This window comes from Herpailurus yagouaroundi, unplaced genomic scaffold (genome assembly GCF_014898765.1).
Source record: "Herpailurus yagouaroundi ecotype Mexico unplaced genomic scaffold, PumYag 162, whole genome shotgun sequence".
Taxonomy (NCBI): domain Eukaryota; kingdom Metazoa; phylum Chordata; class Mammalia; order Carnivora; family Felidae; genus Herpailurus; species Herpailurus yagouaroundi.
The window spans coordinates 1,258,810-1,275,597 of NW_024412403.1; the positions used below are offsets into that span (position 1 = coordinate 1,258,810).

Consider the following 16,788-nt stretch of genomic DNA (forward strand, 5'->3'; position numbering starts at 1 on the left):
CCCCCAGCCCCGTGGCAGGGCGGGCTCAGCTGACAGGCAGGGGATACCCAGGGGCCGGCTGGGTGGTGGCCAACCCAGGCGTACGGGCTCTGACCCTCCCAGTGCGGCACTGAGAGAGGGACAGACAGGGAAGGGCGAGGGGCCCAGCCTACAGAAGTTTCCAGAGCCCTCTCAGGAACCGCGCCGCCCGGCCCCCCCGCCCCAGCCCCCGGCCTGGACAAAGGTGAGCAATCCCAGGCACCGGGCTCACCTTGGCTCCTTTCTGGGCAGGGCCCAGCATGCCGCCATCGGGGCTGAAGACTGGGCCCGGCTCGCCCTTCTCGCCCTGGAACAGCGGGGGTGACGGCATGAGGCCGGCTCTGGGGAAGGGAGGGCCCTCGACTCCCACAGTAAAGCCCCAACTCGGGGCATGAACACCAACCCCGGAGCAGGTGCATGGTGAGCGGGGTCCTCCCCTCCCTGGGCTCTGCCGTGGGGTGGTCTCCGCGGGGACTCCATGGGTCACAGTGAGGTGACCGTGAAGAGAACCGGCATCAGACTCGGTCAGGGCTCTCGTGTCCCCATCGCCCCCCCAGGGTCACAGAGCAGATGGTGCCTGAGACTCTCACCTTGGGTCCCGGGGGGCCCCGCTGGCCTTTGGAGCCCAGATCTCCCTTTGGCCCGGCCGGTCCCTATGAGGAGACAGGAATGAGGGCCACGCGAGGCACCCTGTCCCACCGCGGCCGCCTGGGCACACCTGCCTCCTCGTCCTGACCCACACCCCGAGACCCCGCCCTGGTCCCTGGGGGCTTCTGCGCAGGAGCCTGAAGGTTCCCCGGCTCTGCGGGCACCCTCCGGCACTGGGCTCACCAGGGGCTCGGGGCCGGTGCGAGGAGGGCCGAGGGGCGACTTACAGGAAAGCCCGCGTACCCCGGCCGGCCCTGCGGAAGAGAGGGGCCGGGTCAGCTCGGGGCGGGCGCGGAGCCGGCTGTGGCTCCCCCCTGGGACGGCGTGCACGTACCTCAGGTCCCGGCACGCCTGCCACCGCTCTCTGTCCACGGGCCGGCGGAAACACAGGCCGGAGGAGGAAAAAGGAAAACACGTTAGAGTTAAAGCCCAGCTCGCCTCACGGGCCCAAGGAAACAGCACGGCAATCAATGCCCAAGAAAAACTGTGTTCACTCGCCGTCCTGGCTTTGGCCTCAGGTCCCTCAGATCAGGCACTGGAGAAGCTTCCAGAGACCCCGGGGCCAGAGCGGACTGCCGGCATCTGGGAACCCAGGGGGTTCTGATGGGGCAGCTCAGAGGCTGAGGACACGAGGGTCTCAGTGGGAGAGGCCTTGCTCCATTTAGATTTTCTGCTATAGAATTTCCATTTCTCTCCGGTCACCCACTGCCATAACTTTTTTCTCATTCAAATAATTTAAAAGTCTCACCATAATGAGACACCATCGCTGGTCCAGAATAGAACCAAGTGGAAACCCTGGAGTCTTTAGGGGGCACCCGAGGTGGGGGGGAGCCGACGTGGGGTCAGGGACCGGGCTGGCACCCGCCGTGGCCAGTGCCAGGGGGAGGGCCGGGCACAGCGCCTGCCCACCCACGCAGTGTTCTTACGTCCTGCTCCGACACGTAGACGACAGGTCCCGGGGGCCCGGGGGGTCCGGGGAGGCCAGGCTGCCCCACTCCATCCCTCCCTGGGTCACCCTGGAAGAGAAAGCCGGTGTCTGACTCTCAGATGGCTCGCGGGGGCCTCCAGATTGTCCGGGCAGCCCTGGAAGGGACCCCACGCCCACCCAGGGCTCGGAAGGGGTTCCTGGCGCCCACAGGGTGTGAGGAGGCGCCTGGGCTGGGGACGGCAGTGCTGAGGGCCCCACCTCCCGGCAGGGCAGGCTCTGAGCCAGCACCCCTCAAGGCTTGGCCACGCACGTGCCCGGCCCGCAGACTCCGAGCCCCACTCACTTTCTCTCCCTGGGTCCCTTTTTCTCCTTTGGGTCCCTGCAAAGATGGAAACAGTTCATCTCAAACAGAGCCTGAGCCCCCTTCCTGGAGACCCCACACCACCAGCAGCGGCTCTGAATGGAGACGTAGAGAGTTCTTCCTGGGAAAGGGGGCTGAGCCAGGCAGGAAGCCTGGCGGGCAGCCTGGACCCCCGGCCCACGGCCCACGGAGCCGGGGTCTCTGAGCCCTGTGGGGTACAGAGCACTGGTCAGGACCCCGAGACCACACCGAGGTGTCAGCCTCATCAGCCGCTCGGGTGGCCCGCTCCCCCACCCCAAGCGTTCCTAGTGGTCGTGCACCTGGGCTCCGGCTGTGCCCTCTCTGCCAGGGAGGCCGGGGAACCCGGGAGGTCCATCGGCTCCGACTTCTCCCTGTACCCGACACAGGAGGAGACGAGCGTCAGCCCACCGCCCAGCAAAGCCTGGCGTCCGGGGAGGTGAGCAGGCCGGGGCTTCTGTGGGTCACCAGCTCACGCCCCTGGCAGCAACTTGGCCCAGTCGGCTTCCAGCCTCCTTAGGAGCCTCAAGGGGCAGAGGGGGAGGGGACTATGGTTGGACAGACTCCTGTGGTTCCCAAGGTTTCCACCCTGGAGCCAGGAGGAAGCCTGTCCTGTGACCTGGGGCGGCGGGCAGGTGTCCTGGGGGTGGGTGTCCTCAGGACAGGCACGTCTTGCAGTCTAAGGAGTGGAGGCCGAGCCCAGACGGCACCAGGAAGAACCAGAGGGAGAGTGAGCCTGGGCCTGGCCTTGGAAGTCACTGCACGCGGACCTCCCCCCGAGTTACCATGGTTCCAGGGGACCGGGGCCGTGCGGCTGAGGGGGCCCCTGCCTGCTCCTGACTGGGACGGGTCAAGATCACGGATTCTCTGACCCCGAGAAAAGGCTCTTTCTTACCTTGGCGCCTGGTGGTCCGGCTATTCCAGGGTCCCCCTAGAGCGGGTGAAGGGGCTCTGTGAGCGCGAGTGTGGCAGCCTGCCCCCACAGTGGTGGCGTCCATGCTGCCTTCTCCTCCTCCAGGGCCAGCCCAGAGCAGAGGGTCCCAGGGACACCGGGCCAGCTGTGCAGGCAGCTAACACATGCAGCCTAGACTGTTCTGGAAGCTGCCCCATCAGTTTGCTCCAAGGAGCACTCCACCAGACGACTTCATTTTAAGGAAGTGAGTGTGTCTTTCTAAAATACAATCTTCTACCACAACCCAAAGTTCTAAAGCAAAGCAAAACACTCTAAAAGGAACATTCATCACAGGACCGTAACACATCGCCTGGTGGGCCCTGTGCGCCCTTGAACCCGTGTGTCTGTGGGGAGCGTGGCGTGCCCTCCCAGCCTGGCCACCCATGGGGAGGGGTGGGGGCTGGTGTCCTCCAGGGACAGGGTAGGACAGCAGAGCCAAGCAGGGAGGCGGGGGGAGTCCCAGGGCGCCTCACCCCCCACCGCCCCAGAGCCTGGGAGGCGTGGCAGGGGCAGGTTCCTCTGTACCCCCGGGTTGGCAAGCCCCCTTCGGACGCATGAAGCCGGGGACCCTGCGGCTTTAGAAGGATGGGAGGAGTGCCCCCCAACACGGAAGCTCGGGGTGGGTGGTGCCTGACTGTTTCCCCGTGTTTCTCCCATCTCCCGCGGTGAACTCCTGCTACCCCCAGGCCCCGCTGAAACGGTAACTCCTAGTCGGGGGGGGGGGGGGGGGCGCTCACTGACCTTGACCCCCGGCAGGCCTGGTGGTCCCTGTGGGGCAGAGAAGGAACAGAGCCTGAGCCCCCGAAGGGAAGGTCTTCCTCCTACAGGAGCCAGGACCCCCCTGGGCAGCCCAGGAGCAGGGGTCTGTCCTCAGCACCACCTTTACCCCTCAGGCAGCACACAGACCAGACGCGAGGGCAGGTGTGTCCGGTGCCTCCACAACCCGAATCCGCATCTTGTGTAACTGAAGCCTGCGTCCGAGCAGACAGAATGCTGCCCTCTGGCCCGTACAGGGCACTGGCTGGCTCGGCTTTGCTGTGACCCCCGGGGGTCTCTGTCACCTCCGAAGTCACGGAACAGCCCCGCTGATTCCTCCAGGGGTCAAGGGGCACTGGATCTGTGTACCCGGGTCCAGGGCGCTACAAGCGGGGACAGGACCCCGGGCCCGAGACCTCGCTGCCACCCCCCACCGGGTCCTCTCTGGTGCCCAGGCAGCTACCCGATGCGGCCAAAGGCTAGGATTTTTTAACACGTAAAAGGAAAAGCACGAAATTAAACCAGCAAAGCCACTCTAGCTACTCAGGGAAATAGTTTCTGCCCAAGAGAAAATTCTCACTAACGCTGCCCAGAATAGAAACCTGTCCCCGCTGCTCACTCTCACCAGGCTGAGGGTCTGGGGCCGCGGCGGGCGCTGGCAGGAGGGTCCCCTGGGCATCCACCGGCCATGGCAGAGGCAGCGCCCCACCCCGGGACGTGTCCCCCACGTCTGGTCCAAGTCCAGGCCTCGCGGGGGTGTCGGCTGCTTCAGCCAAACCCAGGCCCAACTGGTGCAGACGTTAACAGCAGAACGAGGTGGGATTTCACAGGAAGGTACCCATTTTTGTTTAGTTACAATTGCACTTAGGGCCAAAGTTTATTGCTTGCCCCAGTTAGAGCTGTAACGAGAACTCAAGCACTGCTATTTTCCAGAAAGATCCATTTTTTAGGGCTCATTCTGCCCCACGTCCATCTACCGGACCACCAACGGCACTTCCCCACATGGACGGTCCGCTCCCTTCCAGAAGGCCTCCAGGGTGGACAGTGCCCAGGCATCAGCGGCCTTGCTGGTCCCCACCGGCGGGCTGGTCCCAGGGGCATCCCCTGCCCCGCGTGCACCTCCCCCCGAGAGCGGATCAAGCCGGCAAGGGCAGTACCTGTGGCCCGCTGGCTCCGTGAGCAGTTGACCAGAAGGGTCCCCCAGAGCCGTCCATGTCCTCCTGCGGGCAGCACACGAGGGGGACAGTTGGGTCTGCGTGTCTTATGGGAAGAGATCCCTCCCGGAGGCCAGCCGCTGGCCTGTGGGGGAGACTCAGCCACAGCTAAGCAGGGCAGGTTCCAAGGGCTGAGGTCGCCTGGAAGCGGCCATTCTTGGTCCTGGCATAAGAAGCGTCTGCCGGGTTGCAGGGACCCTGCTGGGGGCGGGGGGCGCCCCGTTCAGCCCTCCTCTGAGTTTAGGGGATTTTATTTTTGGCCCGAGCACCAGCCGGGGGCCTGGCTGTCTCACGGTGTTGCTTGGAGCAGTCTTTCCCCAGCACGCCCAGGACAGGGGCCCTGGCATGACCACCTGTGCAACTGGGTGGCTGCTCCCCCACTGCCCCCGGTTCCACCTTGTGGCACCGTCCAGGTGGGGCTCAGACACGGGGCCGGGGAGAGTGCTAGCCCGTGGGGGGCGCCCAGGGGGGCACGGGGCTGCAGACTCGGCTTTCTGGGGGACGGGAGCAACCAGTACTCACAAACCCCGCGGCAAGTCCTGGTCCTGGAGGCCCGGGGGGCCCGGGGGGCCCTGGTGGTCCAGCTGGTCCGGGGGCTCCTGCCAAGCCAGTCTCCCCAGGAGCGCCAGTGGGGCCAGGGTCCCCCTTGCTTCCCTGCACAGGTGGAGAGACAGAAGTCACTGCTTTCGGCCACCAGGGTGTCCACTAAACCCCGAGACAGCCACTGCATGCCGTGCCCACCTGCTTTCCCTATGTGCTTTTTACAAATCTGGAAACCGGAGACAAACGGCATTGCACAAAGCAAACCCAATAGCCCCTGTTTTTCCTCTGACTCTAGGAAACGGTTTTATCCACTTTAAAAACGACACTACCAAGGGAGACCCACAGGCCCACACACCGGAGATACTCCTTCCAGGTCTGGTGCAAGGTGCGCACAGAGCACACTGTCCCCCGCGGCGGAGGAGGGGGTGGCGAGCTGTGGCAGGTGAGGGGGGGGGAGCCCCGAAGCAGCGATGGGGGAGCAGGAGGGCCCCTGAGAGCGACCGAGGGGGGCCCAAGGACTGAGGAGGCCCGAGGGTCCTGGACACCAGCTTGTGAGCAGGGCAGGGAGGTGGGGACTTGACACAGGGAGGCCCCCGGGCAGAGGGCTGGGCTCCGTGCAGGCTCAGCCCGGAGGCCGGGATCACCACCTGGCCCAGCCCCACCCAAGGCCACCTAACCTCATCTGCAGATGGAGGGACCACAGTCTCCTGCCTGTGAGGGGCACAGGCGCCCCTGGCCCACAGCAGGGCATATTACCCACGCACGCAAGCCCACCGGAAGGCCCCGGGCAGCGCTGACCACGCCCTCTCCCCAGGGGGCCTCCCCGGCCAGTTCCACTGCCTCCTCCGGCCCCTCCAGTGGGCTGGGGTCCCCTCACCGCTTCCCACAGGCATCGGATGCTGTCCTACGGGGGTTGGGCCCCGGCCCTCCGTGAGCTGCCCCTGAGGCTGGTGTTAACCCCTTTACGGTCTATTTAACAGACAGTCAGCAGTTTTGACTTATTGTCACCCACTTTATCCACGGGCTCATTTTAATAGAATCTTATATTTTACTTTCTGGGTTTTAATACTAGTGCCTTTTTATTATATTTAAACAACTCATCTAATGGTCAATCTTTGAAAGGCTTCTATGTAAATATTTGTGCCTAGAAAACTCCATCGGGGCTGATCTTTTGTATTTATTTTTTCCCAGTTTCCTACTCAGTTTACAACCAGGCTGTAGGATCTGGACCCCTCAGGCCAGCTCCTGACGGTTTTAAAGTTTGAGTCTCAATAGCCAGTTTCCCACTCGGGGTCTCATTCCCACAGCAGGTCTGACCTCAGCTTCAATGCTGAATTTTCCTGCAGTTGTAGCCCCTCATTTCAGGCCTCCCAGAAGGCCCTCAGTGCCCCCACGCTCATGCGTGTGTGTGCGCGTGCGTGTGTGCATGATGTGTGCATGCGTTTGTGCACATGCATGCTCGTGTATGCATGTGCGTGTGTGTGCATATGCACATGTGCATACGTGTGTGCACATGCAGGTGTGCATGATGTGTGCGTGCGTGTGTCCACTCACGTATGCATGTGGGTGTATGCGTGCATGCACGTGCGTGTGTGCATATGTGTGGATATGTGTGCACGCACGTGTGCATATGCATGTGTGTGTATGTGTGTGCGTGTGCATATGTGCATGTGTGCTCCTATGCACACGCTCCTCTCTGAACCCCACCCCATCCCTCAGAATCCGCATGACCTGTGTCCCGATCCCGTCCTCATCCTGATCCTCCCTTCCGCCCCGCGGGGTTTGCCCAGCGCAGCCCCGGCCCACCAGCGGGCACTTCCCCTGGGGACCAGCCCCTTGACTTCCCGGGAAGTTTCCGGTGAGCGCCCGCCCACCCGCTGCAGCTGAGAAGGGGCCTCCCCGGACCCGCTTCCTCATGGGATCCCACGGGGCCCCAGCAGCACCCCAGCCCCCAGCAGCCCGGTCCCTCCCCATGAAGCCCCCCCCCCACTCGACGCTTTATCCGACAAGTTTTCACCGGGAGCTTGTGTCCAAACACCAGGTCTCATTCCGCAGCAGCCAGAACTGGGTGGGAACCCTGGCCGGACCAAGGGGACGCCTCCCCAGGGCGGCTCCCACAGTGGACACCGGCTCCCTTGACCGTGGCCCAGCCCGCCCCGCACCCAGCTGCCCATCTCCACCCGCCCCAGGTGCCTCCAGGGGCATCTCGTCTGTACCTTAGGTCCCGGGGCGCCCGCTTCGCCCTGCAGGGGAGAGAGAACAGTCGCTGAACCAGACCGCGTGCGGCCAGCGAGAGGAGAGCACACACTTGTGCTCAGGCCGTCCTGACCCGAGAGGCCGCTGGTTTGCCAGTCACGCCGATCAAAGCCTGGCTTTCCTCGCTCGTGTCTGGGCAGCCGGGATCCCGTGTGCCGCTCCCGGAAGACACGCGTCTGAAACCCTGAGTGTCTCCTGGCCCTGGCACGGCGTGGGCTGCTCCCGCCACCGCCCTGTGTCAGACCTGGACAGAGGCTCCCGGGGGGGCTGGGAGTGGCCGGCACCCCCACGAGAGCCCCTCTGGCTCGGCTGCTCCCCCAGTGAGAGGCCCTGAGCACCCGGGGTTCACGGAAAACGCGCCTCCTCCGCTCAGCCCCGAGCAGCCTGGCTCTCACAGAAAGTAGCCCACGGAGGACGGCCTCGAAACCCCTCCTGGTTCATTCACCGTAAACGACGTGGAGCCACGGGCCCCGGTTGTAAGCAGAATGAAAGTTTGGGATGCAGTTTCCAAATCAAGCAAAGTGTCCCCACGACCCCAAACACCTAGTCCAGCTGTCATCAGAAACACTGATCACAGAGTCCCGAATTTTTACACGCTTCTCAGCGAACTCCAGACGCCCCAGGCCCCAGGCTCTCAGACCCTGATGACTTAGGCGGACGGTGGATGGTGGCCGTGCACGGGATGACAGGGCCACCTGCCTCCCCGTGGCCACCTTTGTGGCACTTCTCGTGCGGAAGGCCGCCCGGCCGCATCCCCACACCCATCGCTCTCCGGCCGGCACGCGGCACCGGGTCAGGCCCGCACAGACTTCTGGGGAAGTGACTTACGGGGCTGCCTTTCTGGCCAGTCTTCCCTGGTCCCCCGTCTCTTCCTGGAGGACCCTGCGGTCCCTGGGGGAGAGAAAAGCAGAGTGTGGGGCCAGATGGAATTCAGCCGCTGAAAAAGATTCACGGGGCAGCGGATGATTATCCGGGTGTGCACGCTTCCCCAGGGTCGAGGACGCCGAGTGTCTCCCCTGACGGCTCACAGGAGAGCCTGCACATGGGCTACGGGGCGCAGCGGCTCCGCTCGGTTTCTACGTTTGTTCCCTTTTCGTTGAGTTGATTGAACAGGGGAGGATGAGAAGGGCCCCCAGACCGTGAGTGAGGGCTGGTCATTCAAACAGAGCCGGGCGCCATCCACGGGACGACGCCACGAGCGTGCGGATTGGACCTCCGGAGCGCGTCGTCCGGCGAACACGTTCCGTGCACCCGGTTCACGTGGCGCAACTCTGATAGCGACACGTGTGGGAACCTCCAGGCCGCGGGCCCCCCCCCCCCCCCCGGCGTCGGGAGCGGGGGTGGCAGGGCTCTGAGCACCCCACGAGTGGTGAGTCCCAGACGCGGGCTCCTCACGGCCCCCGGGCCCGCAGGCAGGGCCCACTCCTGGAGACAGACTCTGGGAGGTCCACTGACCCGCCGGAGGCCCGGAGCTGAATGGCGCCGCAGGCATCACCCAGTGGGTCGGCCACTCAGGCTCCTCCCCCCAGGGGCCCAGAGCCAGGAGCCGCCTCCCTGCGATGATCTGGGCAGGGGGGGTACGGGTGGGGACTGGTGTTCACCCCCCACCCCAGGCCAAGCCCGGAGGGGGTCGAGGGCAGGAGGGGCAGGAGGCAGGCCTTACCGGGGCGCCAGGAAGCCCGGGGGCCCCGTCCCGCCCAGGCACTCCAGGAAGGCCTGCGGGGCCTGGGACGTCGGAGCTGTTCATCCCAAAGCGGCCTGGCTCTCCGGGCAGGCCTGGGACGCCGGGGGGCCCCGGGGGGCCAGGGAAGCCTCTCGGGCCCTGGATACAGAGAAACGCAGGATGGTTGTGGCACGCGGCACCTGCCGAGGGACGGCCCTGACCCCCACCCCCACTTGGGCGGCACCACCACCACCACCACCACCACCACCACCACCACAGGGTCCACATGCCCAGGACACTCACTCGGAGACTCTCCAGGTCACCGCCGAACCCGGACCCCTCCATGTCAATGAAGGTCTGAGGGAAGGAGCCCACGGACATGTCACTGGGGGCCCAGGTCCTTCCACCCGGCCCTCCCCTCGCCCAAGGCCAGCGGGGTGGGGGCTCGACCCGGCAGGATGCTCATCTCGAGCACTGCCCACAGCCCACAGCTGGGAGGTTTACGGCGAGAAGCCGTAAGCAGGTAGTGGACGCGCCCGCTGAACAAAAGGAGGCAGAGCCGGGCAGGAGGACAGCCCTGCGGCCCCGCAGACAGGGCTGACTCCCGGGCCCGGACACCCTCCCGGAAGGCCGGTCTGGGCCCAAAGAAGGAGGCGTCAGGAAGCCAAGCGAGGTGTGGAGGGTCCCTCCTGGGGCAGCAGGCGGCCCCCCTGCTGGAAGAGGCTGCGGCCGGGACTTACCAGCCTGTCATGTCTGAAGGAGGGTCCTGGTGGCCCCGGAGGCCCTTGGGGTCCTGGGGGTCCTCTTGGCCCGACCCCAGGGTCCCCCTGGGGATGTAAGACACCAGTTACATCAGGGCGTACGGCCCTCATTGCGGTCAGGGCTTGAGAGCGTAACGCACACGAACGGAGACCCGGACAGCTGAGACTCTCACCTTCTCGCCCTTGGGGCCCATGTCTCCTGGGGTCCCGGGGAAGCCCTGTGGCCCAGGGTCACCCTGGAAGACAAAGACCATCATCTCGGTCAGGGAGAAGGCCCCTCTGTGCTGTCACCACCCATCCCGCCCAAGACACATGGCCAGGGCAGACAGCCAAGCCATCGAGGGGTTGACAGAGGGCATCCGTGCAGGACTCAAGGCAGACACTGCCCACTGGGGATCTGACCTGAGGGGCCACGTGGACCTTTCTACACAAATGTGACCTGCGACCTCCCATGGACATCCTCACCAGACACTGGCGCTTTGCCCCATACACGCCTGTGCCTGCCCCGTACGTGCGTGTGTACCTGTCCCATACACTCGTGTGCCTGCATTGGGTGCTGTGGACAGAGTGCCTGCACATTTGCCCCTGGTGGGTGCAGGAGGCTTCTGTGTGCTGGAACATCCACGTTCACTGTGGGGCCTGTCAGATTACAGATTCCTGTGCGTTCACCCAGAGCAAGCTGTCCCTGGAGTCCTTTGGGTCCCAGACGCCCCAGGCCCTGCCCGGCCGAGCACTGGCTGATTTCCTCAGGCGCCACCGGTATTCCCGCAAGTGACTCCACCACCAGGTTAAGTAGGGACTGTCTGGGGTCAGTAGGAAATATCCCTTTCTGCCCCCTCGAATGTTTTCAAGAGGGGTGTGCGGTTACTCAGCGGCCTGTCCCCATGACCACTTGTCGGGGCGTCACGTCCCGTATCTCAGTTGGCAACTTTCTCGCGCTGTGTTACCGTGCTTCTGGGAAATAGCATTTGTTGATTTTTAAAAATCCATAGTTTTCAAGATAGAAGCTCCCATCTGTTGTGACTGCTGGTTGGTCTGCATGGACCCTGCCCCCTCACCCCCCGCCCAGCTACAGGCTGCACCCCTCCCCAACCCACAAACACGCTTCCTGTTTCTTTGTTATGTGTTTTTCCCTCTAAGAATCTGGAAGCTACACCTTTTATTTCTTCCCTTTCCTTTTTTTTCCTGGTAGTTAGCCTAAACTTCTCAATACGTACGCGTAACTTAGTATTTTTCTACCTGCAGACTTCTGTTTTCTCAACCAAAGTGAAGGTGCATTCAAAGCTAAGTGCATTGGCACTGAGTTTACGGAGTGCCACGGGGTAAAGAAGCCCGAGGGTCTCACACAAATGTCACAGATGGGACCTGGCTGTGAAAGAAAAGTGAACTTACAGGTTTCCCGTCTTCTCCAGGATCGCCCTGGAAAGTGCAGGAGAACCGTTAGTGACAGAGAATTATACCCCGTCCCCACCCTGATCTGAACACGGAAACGAAGACGCACTCCAGGCCCCCCGAACGGTGGCGTGTGAGTGTGGAGAGCCTCCCTCCCAGTGCACCGCGGGCTGGCCCTGCGGGGCCTCGCTGGCCACCCCCGGCCACCCTCTTCCCTGACTGCCCCCACCTTGCTAACCAGCCTTCCGACTTGACCGCCCCCGGCCTCGCTAACTGCCCCCCTCCCTGACTGTCCCCTGACATCCTAATTGCCCCCTGCCTTGCTGACCACCCCTCCTCCCTGACCACCCCCCCTTGCTGACCACCCCTCACCTCCCTGATCTCCCCCCCTGCCTTGCTGACCGCCCTCTGTCTCCCGAGGAGAGAGGAAGCAGCCTCAGGTCAGGGCCACCCCAAGGTCTCCATCGGGGACCGGCTGCTCAGCCGCCTTAGGCCCACCTCCCCCTCCTGTCCAAGCCCCTCCCCCCGGCCCAACCCAGGGAAGACAGACTCACCGGCTCACCGTCCTTTCCAGGAGCACCGTCCTTCCCCGGTGGCCCTGGGGGGCCCGGGGGGCCCTGTGGCCCGGGTACAGGCTGTGCATCGGGGCTCTGCACTGCAGAGCCTGCAGGACCCTGGGGACGAAGAGGAGAGGGCACAGGCTGGGGGGCCGCGGCTGCACCCTCCTGAGTCTCAGGCTGGGCTATGTATCACAGGGGACGTGCAGAGTGGACATGACAGGCATGGGACACACAGTGGGCCCTGCCCGGTCATCCCTGCCACGTGCTCCCTCCCGGGGCTGCGGGTGCAGGAGGAGCACAGAGGAAGGGGTGCGGCAGCTGGAGCTGCATCCGGGTGCCCTGGGGTCAAGGGAGGGGCCTCACCTCTTCCGGGCCGCCCCCAGGGCTCCGAACGCTCCATGCGGTGACGGTGTCTGAGCCGGGGAGGGTCCAAGCTGGGGGAGGCAGAGGCAGCCGTCATACCCGTCATACCCGGGAGCACGGCCCAGGCTCCACTCTGGGCTCCCCGCCCCAGACCCAGGCTGCGTGCGGCTCCAGGATGCAGTCCCCCCACCGCGCACACACACGCGCACACACTCTCATGCGCATGCTCACATACATGCACACACACACATTCACATACATGCACTCACATGCACGTGCACACACGCAATGCATGCACACGCAAACACACATCATTTCTTCTCTTGCCGAACCACAGAAGTTTGTTGCATCTGTCACAACCCTCACCCCCAATGCCACACGCCTCCTAAGAGCTGAGAGTGAGGATGTTTTCTGACAACCAGGCAGTTACACTTAGGATGTTTCAGGCTGTTGCCTGCGGTGACTGAACACGCGGCCCAGATTCAAGTGTCTGCACTGGCCCCGCGATGTCCTTGGAAGCTTCCTTCTGGGGATGGTTGACGGTGGAGGCTCCAGACCCCAGGAAGAACGGGCCGAGTCTGGCCTAATCAGCCCTTGGCCTGCCCTGCAGGGCCCCAGAGCTGCAGACGGGGCCCAGAGCTCTGGGGCAGTCACCGCACAGACAAGGAGCCACAGGGCACAGATGCCTGAGGCATGGGCCGTTGGCTCGCCCTGGCCAGCCCAGGACGGTCAGGATGGGCACCTTCCCCTTGTGGGGTGAACTAAGGCTGCTCCCCCAAACCTTCCTCCAAGGGGGTCGGCCCACCCAGTTAGACCGCAGGGACTCACGCCGCTCCTGAGGCCCGTTTCCTGAGGGGACTTGGGGGGAACCACTGCCCCCTTGGTGGGTGTGCTGGGCCCTCTGACGGCGCGGCGGGCTGGGGGCGGGGACTGCACGGGATCTGAGGCCCCTTAGCTGAACACGGACCGATGTGCAGACTGTTCGGGGCCTTGCCAGCCTCCCCGCCGGCACAGAAGAAATCGGAGCCACGTCCACGCCCTTGACCACGACCCTGCCAGAGCCTCTTGGATGCCCCTGGGCCCAGCAGCCAGACCACGCCCACTGAGGACCTAGGGAGAGTCCCAGGTCGGTGCGGGAGGGCAGCCCGGCCCCAGCCCTGTGGCGGCCAGCATCGGGTGCACACCTCTCGGGCCCGTATTCCAAATGCAGCATGATTTAAGGCAAACTTAAAACCTCTGCCTCAGTGAACATTTAAATGGCAAAAACCTTGCTAAGAGAAAGCAAAGGAAGAAGCCTTTTCGGAAGACTCCGTTCAGCGTCTGTGCCTTCCGAGGACTGGTCTACAGAGCCAGAGACGCTCCGGTCGGCGCTCCGGCTGGCTCTTCGCGCAGAAACCGACAAACCGGGTCCGCGGTGCGCGAGGACGCGGAAAATCACAGCAGCATCACAAAGGGACAGCAGGTGTGGAGGGCTGGCACGGTGTTATCCCAGACTTGTTACAAAGCCACAGCAACGGGACTGCTGTGAGGACAGACCCACGGAGCAGAGTCCAGAAATAGTCTCACACGTACACGGATGGCTGATTTCCGACCAAGGCACACGTGCGGCTCGGCGGGAGGAAAGACCGTCTTTCCGGTAAGTGGCTCCGAACAGACAGCCGTGCTTCATTCTATACGGAAACCTAACTCAAAGCGGGTCACAGGACCAAATGCAAAACCCAAAACCATAACACGACTAGACACATCAGAAAGCCCCTGGGACTGTGGGCAGGGAGACTTTCTAGCTCTGACACCAGAAGCGAGATCCACACGTGAACGAACTGATAAACTGAGTTTCATCCAAATTAAAAACCAATCTGTTCTGCTTTCGTACAGACGCTATTAACAAAATGGAAAGATAAGCCACAGACTGAAAAAATATTTGCAAAACACACACCCGACAAAGGAGTCCCATCCAGAACATAAAGAACTCTCAAAAGTCAGTAACTGGGAAACAGCCGCTAAGATTTGAACACATGCTTTACTGAAAACAACGCACAAAGGGCAGGCAAGATCAGCACGTGGAAAGATGCCCCACGTCATCAGTCATCAGGGGGCGGCTAATCACACGGCCTTGAGCCGCCCTGTGCACCTGCCGGGACGCTGGCAATGGCACGTGGCCATGCCCAGCGCTGCCCAGAACTGCGGGGAAAGGTCGTCTGCGGCAGCATCTTCGATAGTCAAACACACACCTGTCCTGTGGCCCAGCCATTCTACCCAAGGTGTCGAGCGGAGACACAGCAGCAGGTGTCCCTACAGAGGCTTCCCCTGGAGCCCCACAGCACCTTTAGCTGTGACAGCCCCCAGCTGGAAATGACACAAAGGTCCACTGGCAGGTGAGTGGACAGCCAACTTCGGGTCCTTCCACACGGTGAAACAGCGCCCGAACCAACAGTGCAAAATCACACCTTGCTGAGCGTCAGCACAACGGTGCTGAGCGGATGAATCCAGACAGGAAGGCAGAGAGCGTATGGTTCCACGTACGGAACCTTCCAGAAAACACCAGCATCTACAGCAACAGAAGGCAGATCAGGGGGCACCTGGGAGGGGTGTGGGGAGTAGGAGGGAGGGACCGCAAAGTGCATAACGAGTATCTGGGGCTGGTGGATGCGGTCATGCCCTGATCGTGACACTTTCACGGGTGGACACACAGGTCAAAACTTATCAGGTTGCGTGTTTCAAATTTCAAATAAGTGCAGTTTACTGTATGCTGATTACACTAAAAACAAAAACAAAAAGTGACCCCAGGCCCATCAAGCCTCCCCCCAAGGGGTCCTGGGTCAGCCCTGGGCTGGGGTCCCAGGCCACGGAGCACAGTGGGCTGACCCTGGGACCCTGATGGGGCCCGAATCCCTCACTCAGGACCCTGAGGTCATCCAGCATGGCTGGGCCCTTGGGAAGCACGTCTGTGACAAATGCTGTAACTAGGTCCTTGGAGAAAGGGCACCCAGAACAGGGACCGTGGGGCCCTGGGGGACCGATGCCAAGTCTCTCCCTATTTTTTGTTTCTAAGTTTCGGAGGCAGCAATGAGCATGTATTATTTCAGTAATTTTTCAAAAGCAATAAATGTTTTTCTCTAAAATAAAAACAAATGTCTGCATACTTTTCTACAGCCTTGACGGAAGTATGGAAGGCAGAGCCCCGAGGAGGTCTCCTGAGCTCGCCGGCCCCTGGTGATCCTGTCGGACGCTAATCTGGGCGCTGCTGTGAAAGCCCCCCCCGCAGGTGTCGCAGGTTACTAAACAGCCGTCGTGCAGGTAGGGAGATCATCCTGGATTACTGGGGTACAACCCGTTAACCACACGAGGCCCCGGAACAGAAGAGGCGGGAGAGGAGAGGCAGGAGGGGGCATCTGAGACGTGCAGAGCACGAGAAGGACTCCACCTGCCGTGGCTGGCTCTGGAGTGGCCAGGAACAGAGGGGCGTGGGTGGCCCGAGAACGTGAGACCCGTCGCTGGCCGACAGCAGCGAGGACCGGGAGCCTCCGTCCCACGGCTGCAGGGAACTGGATTCTGCCGCCAACCTGAGCGGGCGGGGAGCCCATCCCCCGCGGGGCCTGCAGGAGAGGACACGGCCCTCGGGACGCGAGGTGAGACACGAGCGCCCTCCCAGCGGCCAGATGTGTGGCCGTCTGCTGGCAGCGACAGATGGCTGACGCGTTGACACTCCATTTTCAGTGGCCCGGCCACGGGCAGGTCCACACCGCACCCCCCGGAGCAGCAGACCCCCAAGGCCACCGGGAAGCATCCTTGACCCCAAATGCCGACCCACAGCATTCCACGATTCATCGGACAACTTGTACGATGATTTGTCATCCTTCAAAACCAAATCTCAGGTCCTCTCGGCGAGCCTGCAGCACAGGACGCCCGACGGACCCACCAGCACAAGAATGCCGGGAATGAGACACGGAAGGAAAGGCCACGCAGCGGTCCTGCCCTGACTCTCCTGCGGCCACGAGGGGGCGGGCGGGTGCTGACCGCTCCCCAGTCTGGGCGCATTTGTGATGGCAGGGAGCCCCTCGCCGGCATGCACACGACTGACACACGTGTGCCACTGACACACACACACCACCCAACCACACGCCGCTGACACGCTCAAACTGACACGCACATCCCATCAGTAAACAGTTCTACCTCCCAACGAAGACATCGTGGTTTCTTCCTCAATTTCTTCAGTTCTGGAATCTTCCACATTCCTGCCTCCAGCCAAGGGCGGAGAAGTGACTGGTGGAGCCTCAGGGAGGCTGGGCTTTGGGGACGGACCCTGGCAAGGTGAGAGGGGAAGACGAGTCCATTATGTGGCAGACGCGGATGTG

At 62.8% G+C, this 16,788-nt stretch overlaps 1 protein-coding gene and 1 long non-coding RNA gene across 6 annotated transcripts in view; one reads left to right on the forward strand and one right to left on the reverse strand.

Annotated features, from left to right (window-relative positions):
• COL18A1 (collagen type XVIII alpha 1 chain) overlaps positions 1–16,788 on the reverse strand; it is a 94,163-nt gene that overhangs the window by 11,921 nt on the left and 65,454 nt on the right. For both annotated transcript variants that reach the window (XM_040483727.1, XM_040483726.1), the window contains exons 6-26: positions 16,607–16,736; positions 12,434–12,504; positions 12,065–12,184; positions 11,511–11,537; positions 10,292–10,354; positions 10,098–10,184; positions 9,661–9,714; positions 9,358–9,516; positions 8,523–8,585; positions 7,655–7,681; positions 5,418–5,549; positions 4,839–4,901; positions 3,667–3,693; positions 2,869–2,904; positions 2,276–2,347; positions 1,938–1,973; positions 1,593–1,682; positions 1,001–1,030; positions 894–920; positions 609–671; positions 251–325 (exon numbers count right to left, since the gene is read on the reverse strand). In XM_040483727.1, coding sequence (XP_040339661.1) covers positions 251–325; positions 609–671; positions 894–920; positions 1,001–1,030; positions 1,593–1,682; positions 1,938–1,973; positions 2,276–2,347; positions 2,869–2,904; positions 3,667–3,693; positions 4,839–4,901; positions 5,418–5,549; positions 7,655–7,681; positions 8,523–8,585; positions 9,358–9,516; positions 9,661–9,714; positions 10,098–10,184; positions 10,292–10,354; positions 11,511–11,537; positions 12,065–12,184; positions 12,434–12,504; positions 16,607–16,736 — 1,452 coding nt within the window. The remainder of the gene's footprint in view (positions 1–250; positions 326–608; positions 672–893; positions 921–1,000; positions 1,031–1,592; positions 1,683–1,937; positions 1,974–2,275; positions 2,348–2,868; positions 2,905–3,666; positions 3,694–4,838; positions 4,902–5,417; positions 5,550–7,654; positions 7,682–8,522; positions 8,586–9,357; positions 9,517–9,660; positions 9,715–10,097; positions 10,185–10,291; positions 10,355–11,510; positions 11,538–12,064; positions 12,185–12,433; positions 12,505–16,606; positions 16,737–16,788) is intronic.
• LOC121035849 (uncharacterized) lies at positions 319–7,475 on the forward strand. 4 transcript variants are annotated; one of them, XR_005793111.1, is made up of 6 exons: positions 319–438; positions 1,982–2,412; positions 2,992–3,130; positions 3,819–4,497; positions 5,734–5,880; positions 7,158–7,475. It is a non-coding gene; the product is annotated as an uncharacterized LOC121035849 (long non-coding RNA). The 4 variants fall into 4 exon arrangements; XR_005793110.1 differs by having other exon boundaries at positions 5,734–5,823; positions 7,158–7,474; XR_005793113.1 differs by lacking the exon at positions 7,158–7,475 and adding an exon at positions 6,127–6,595.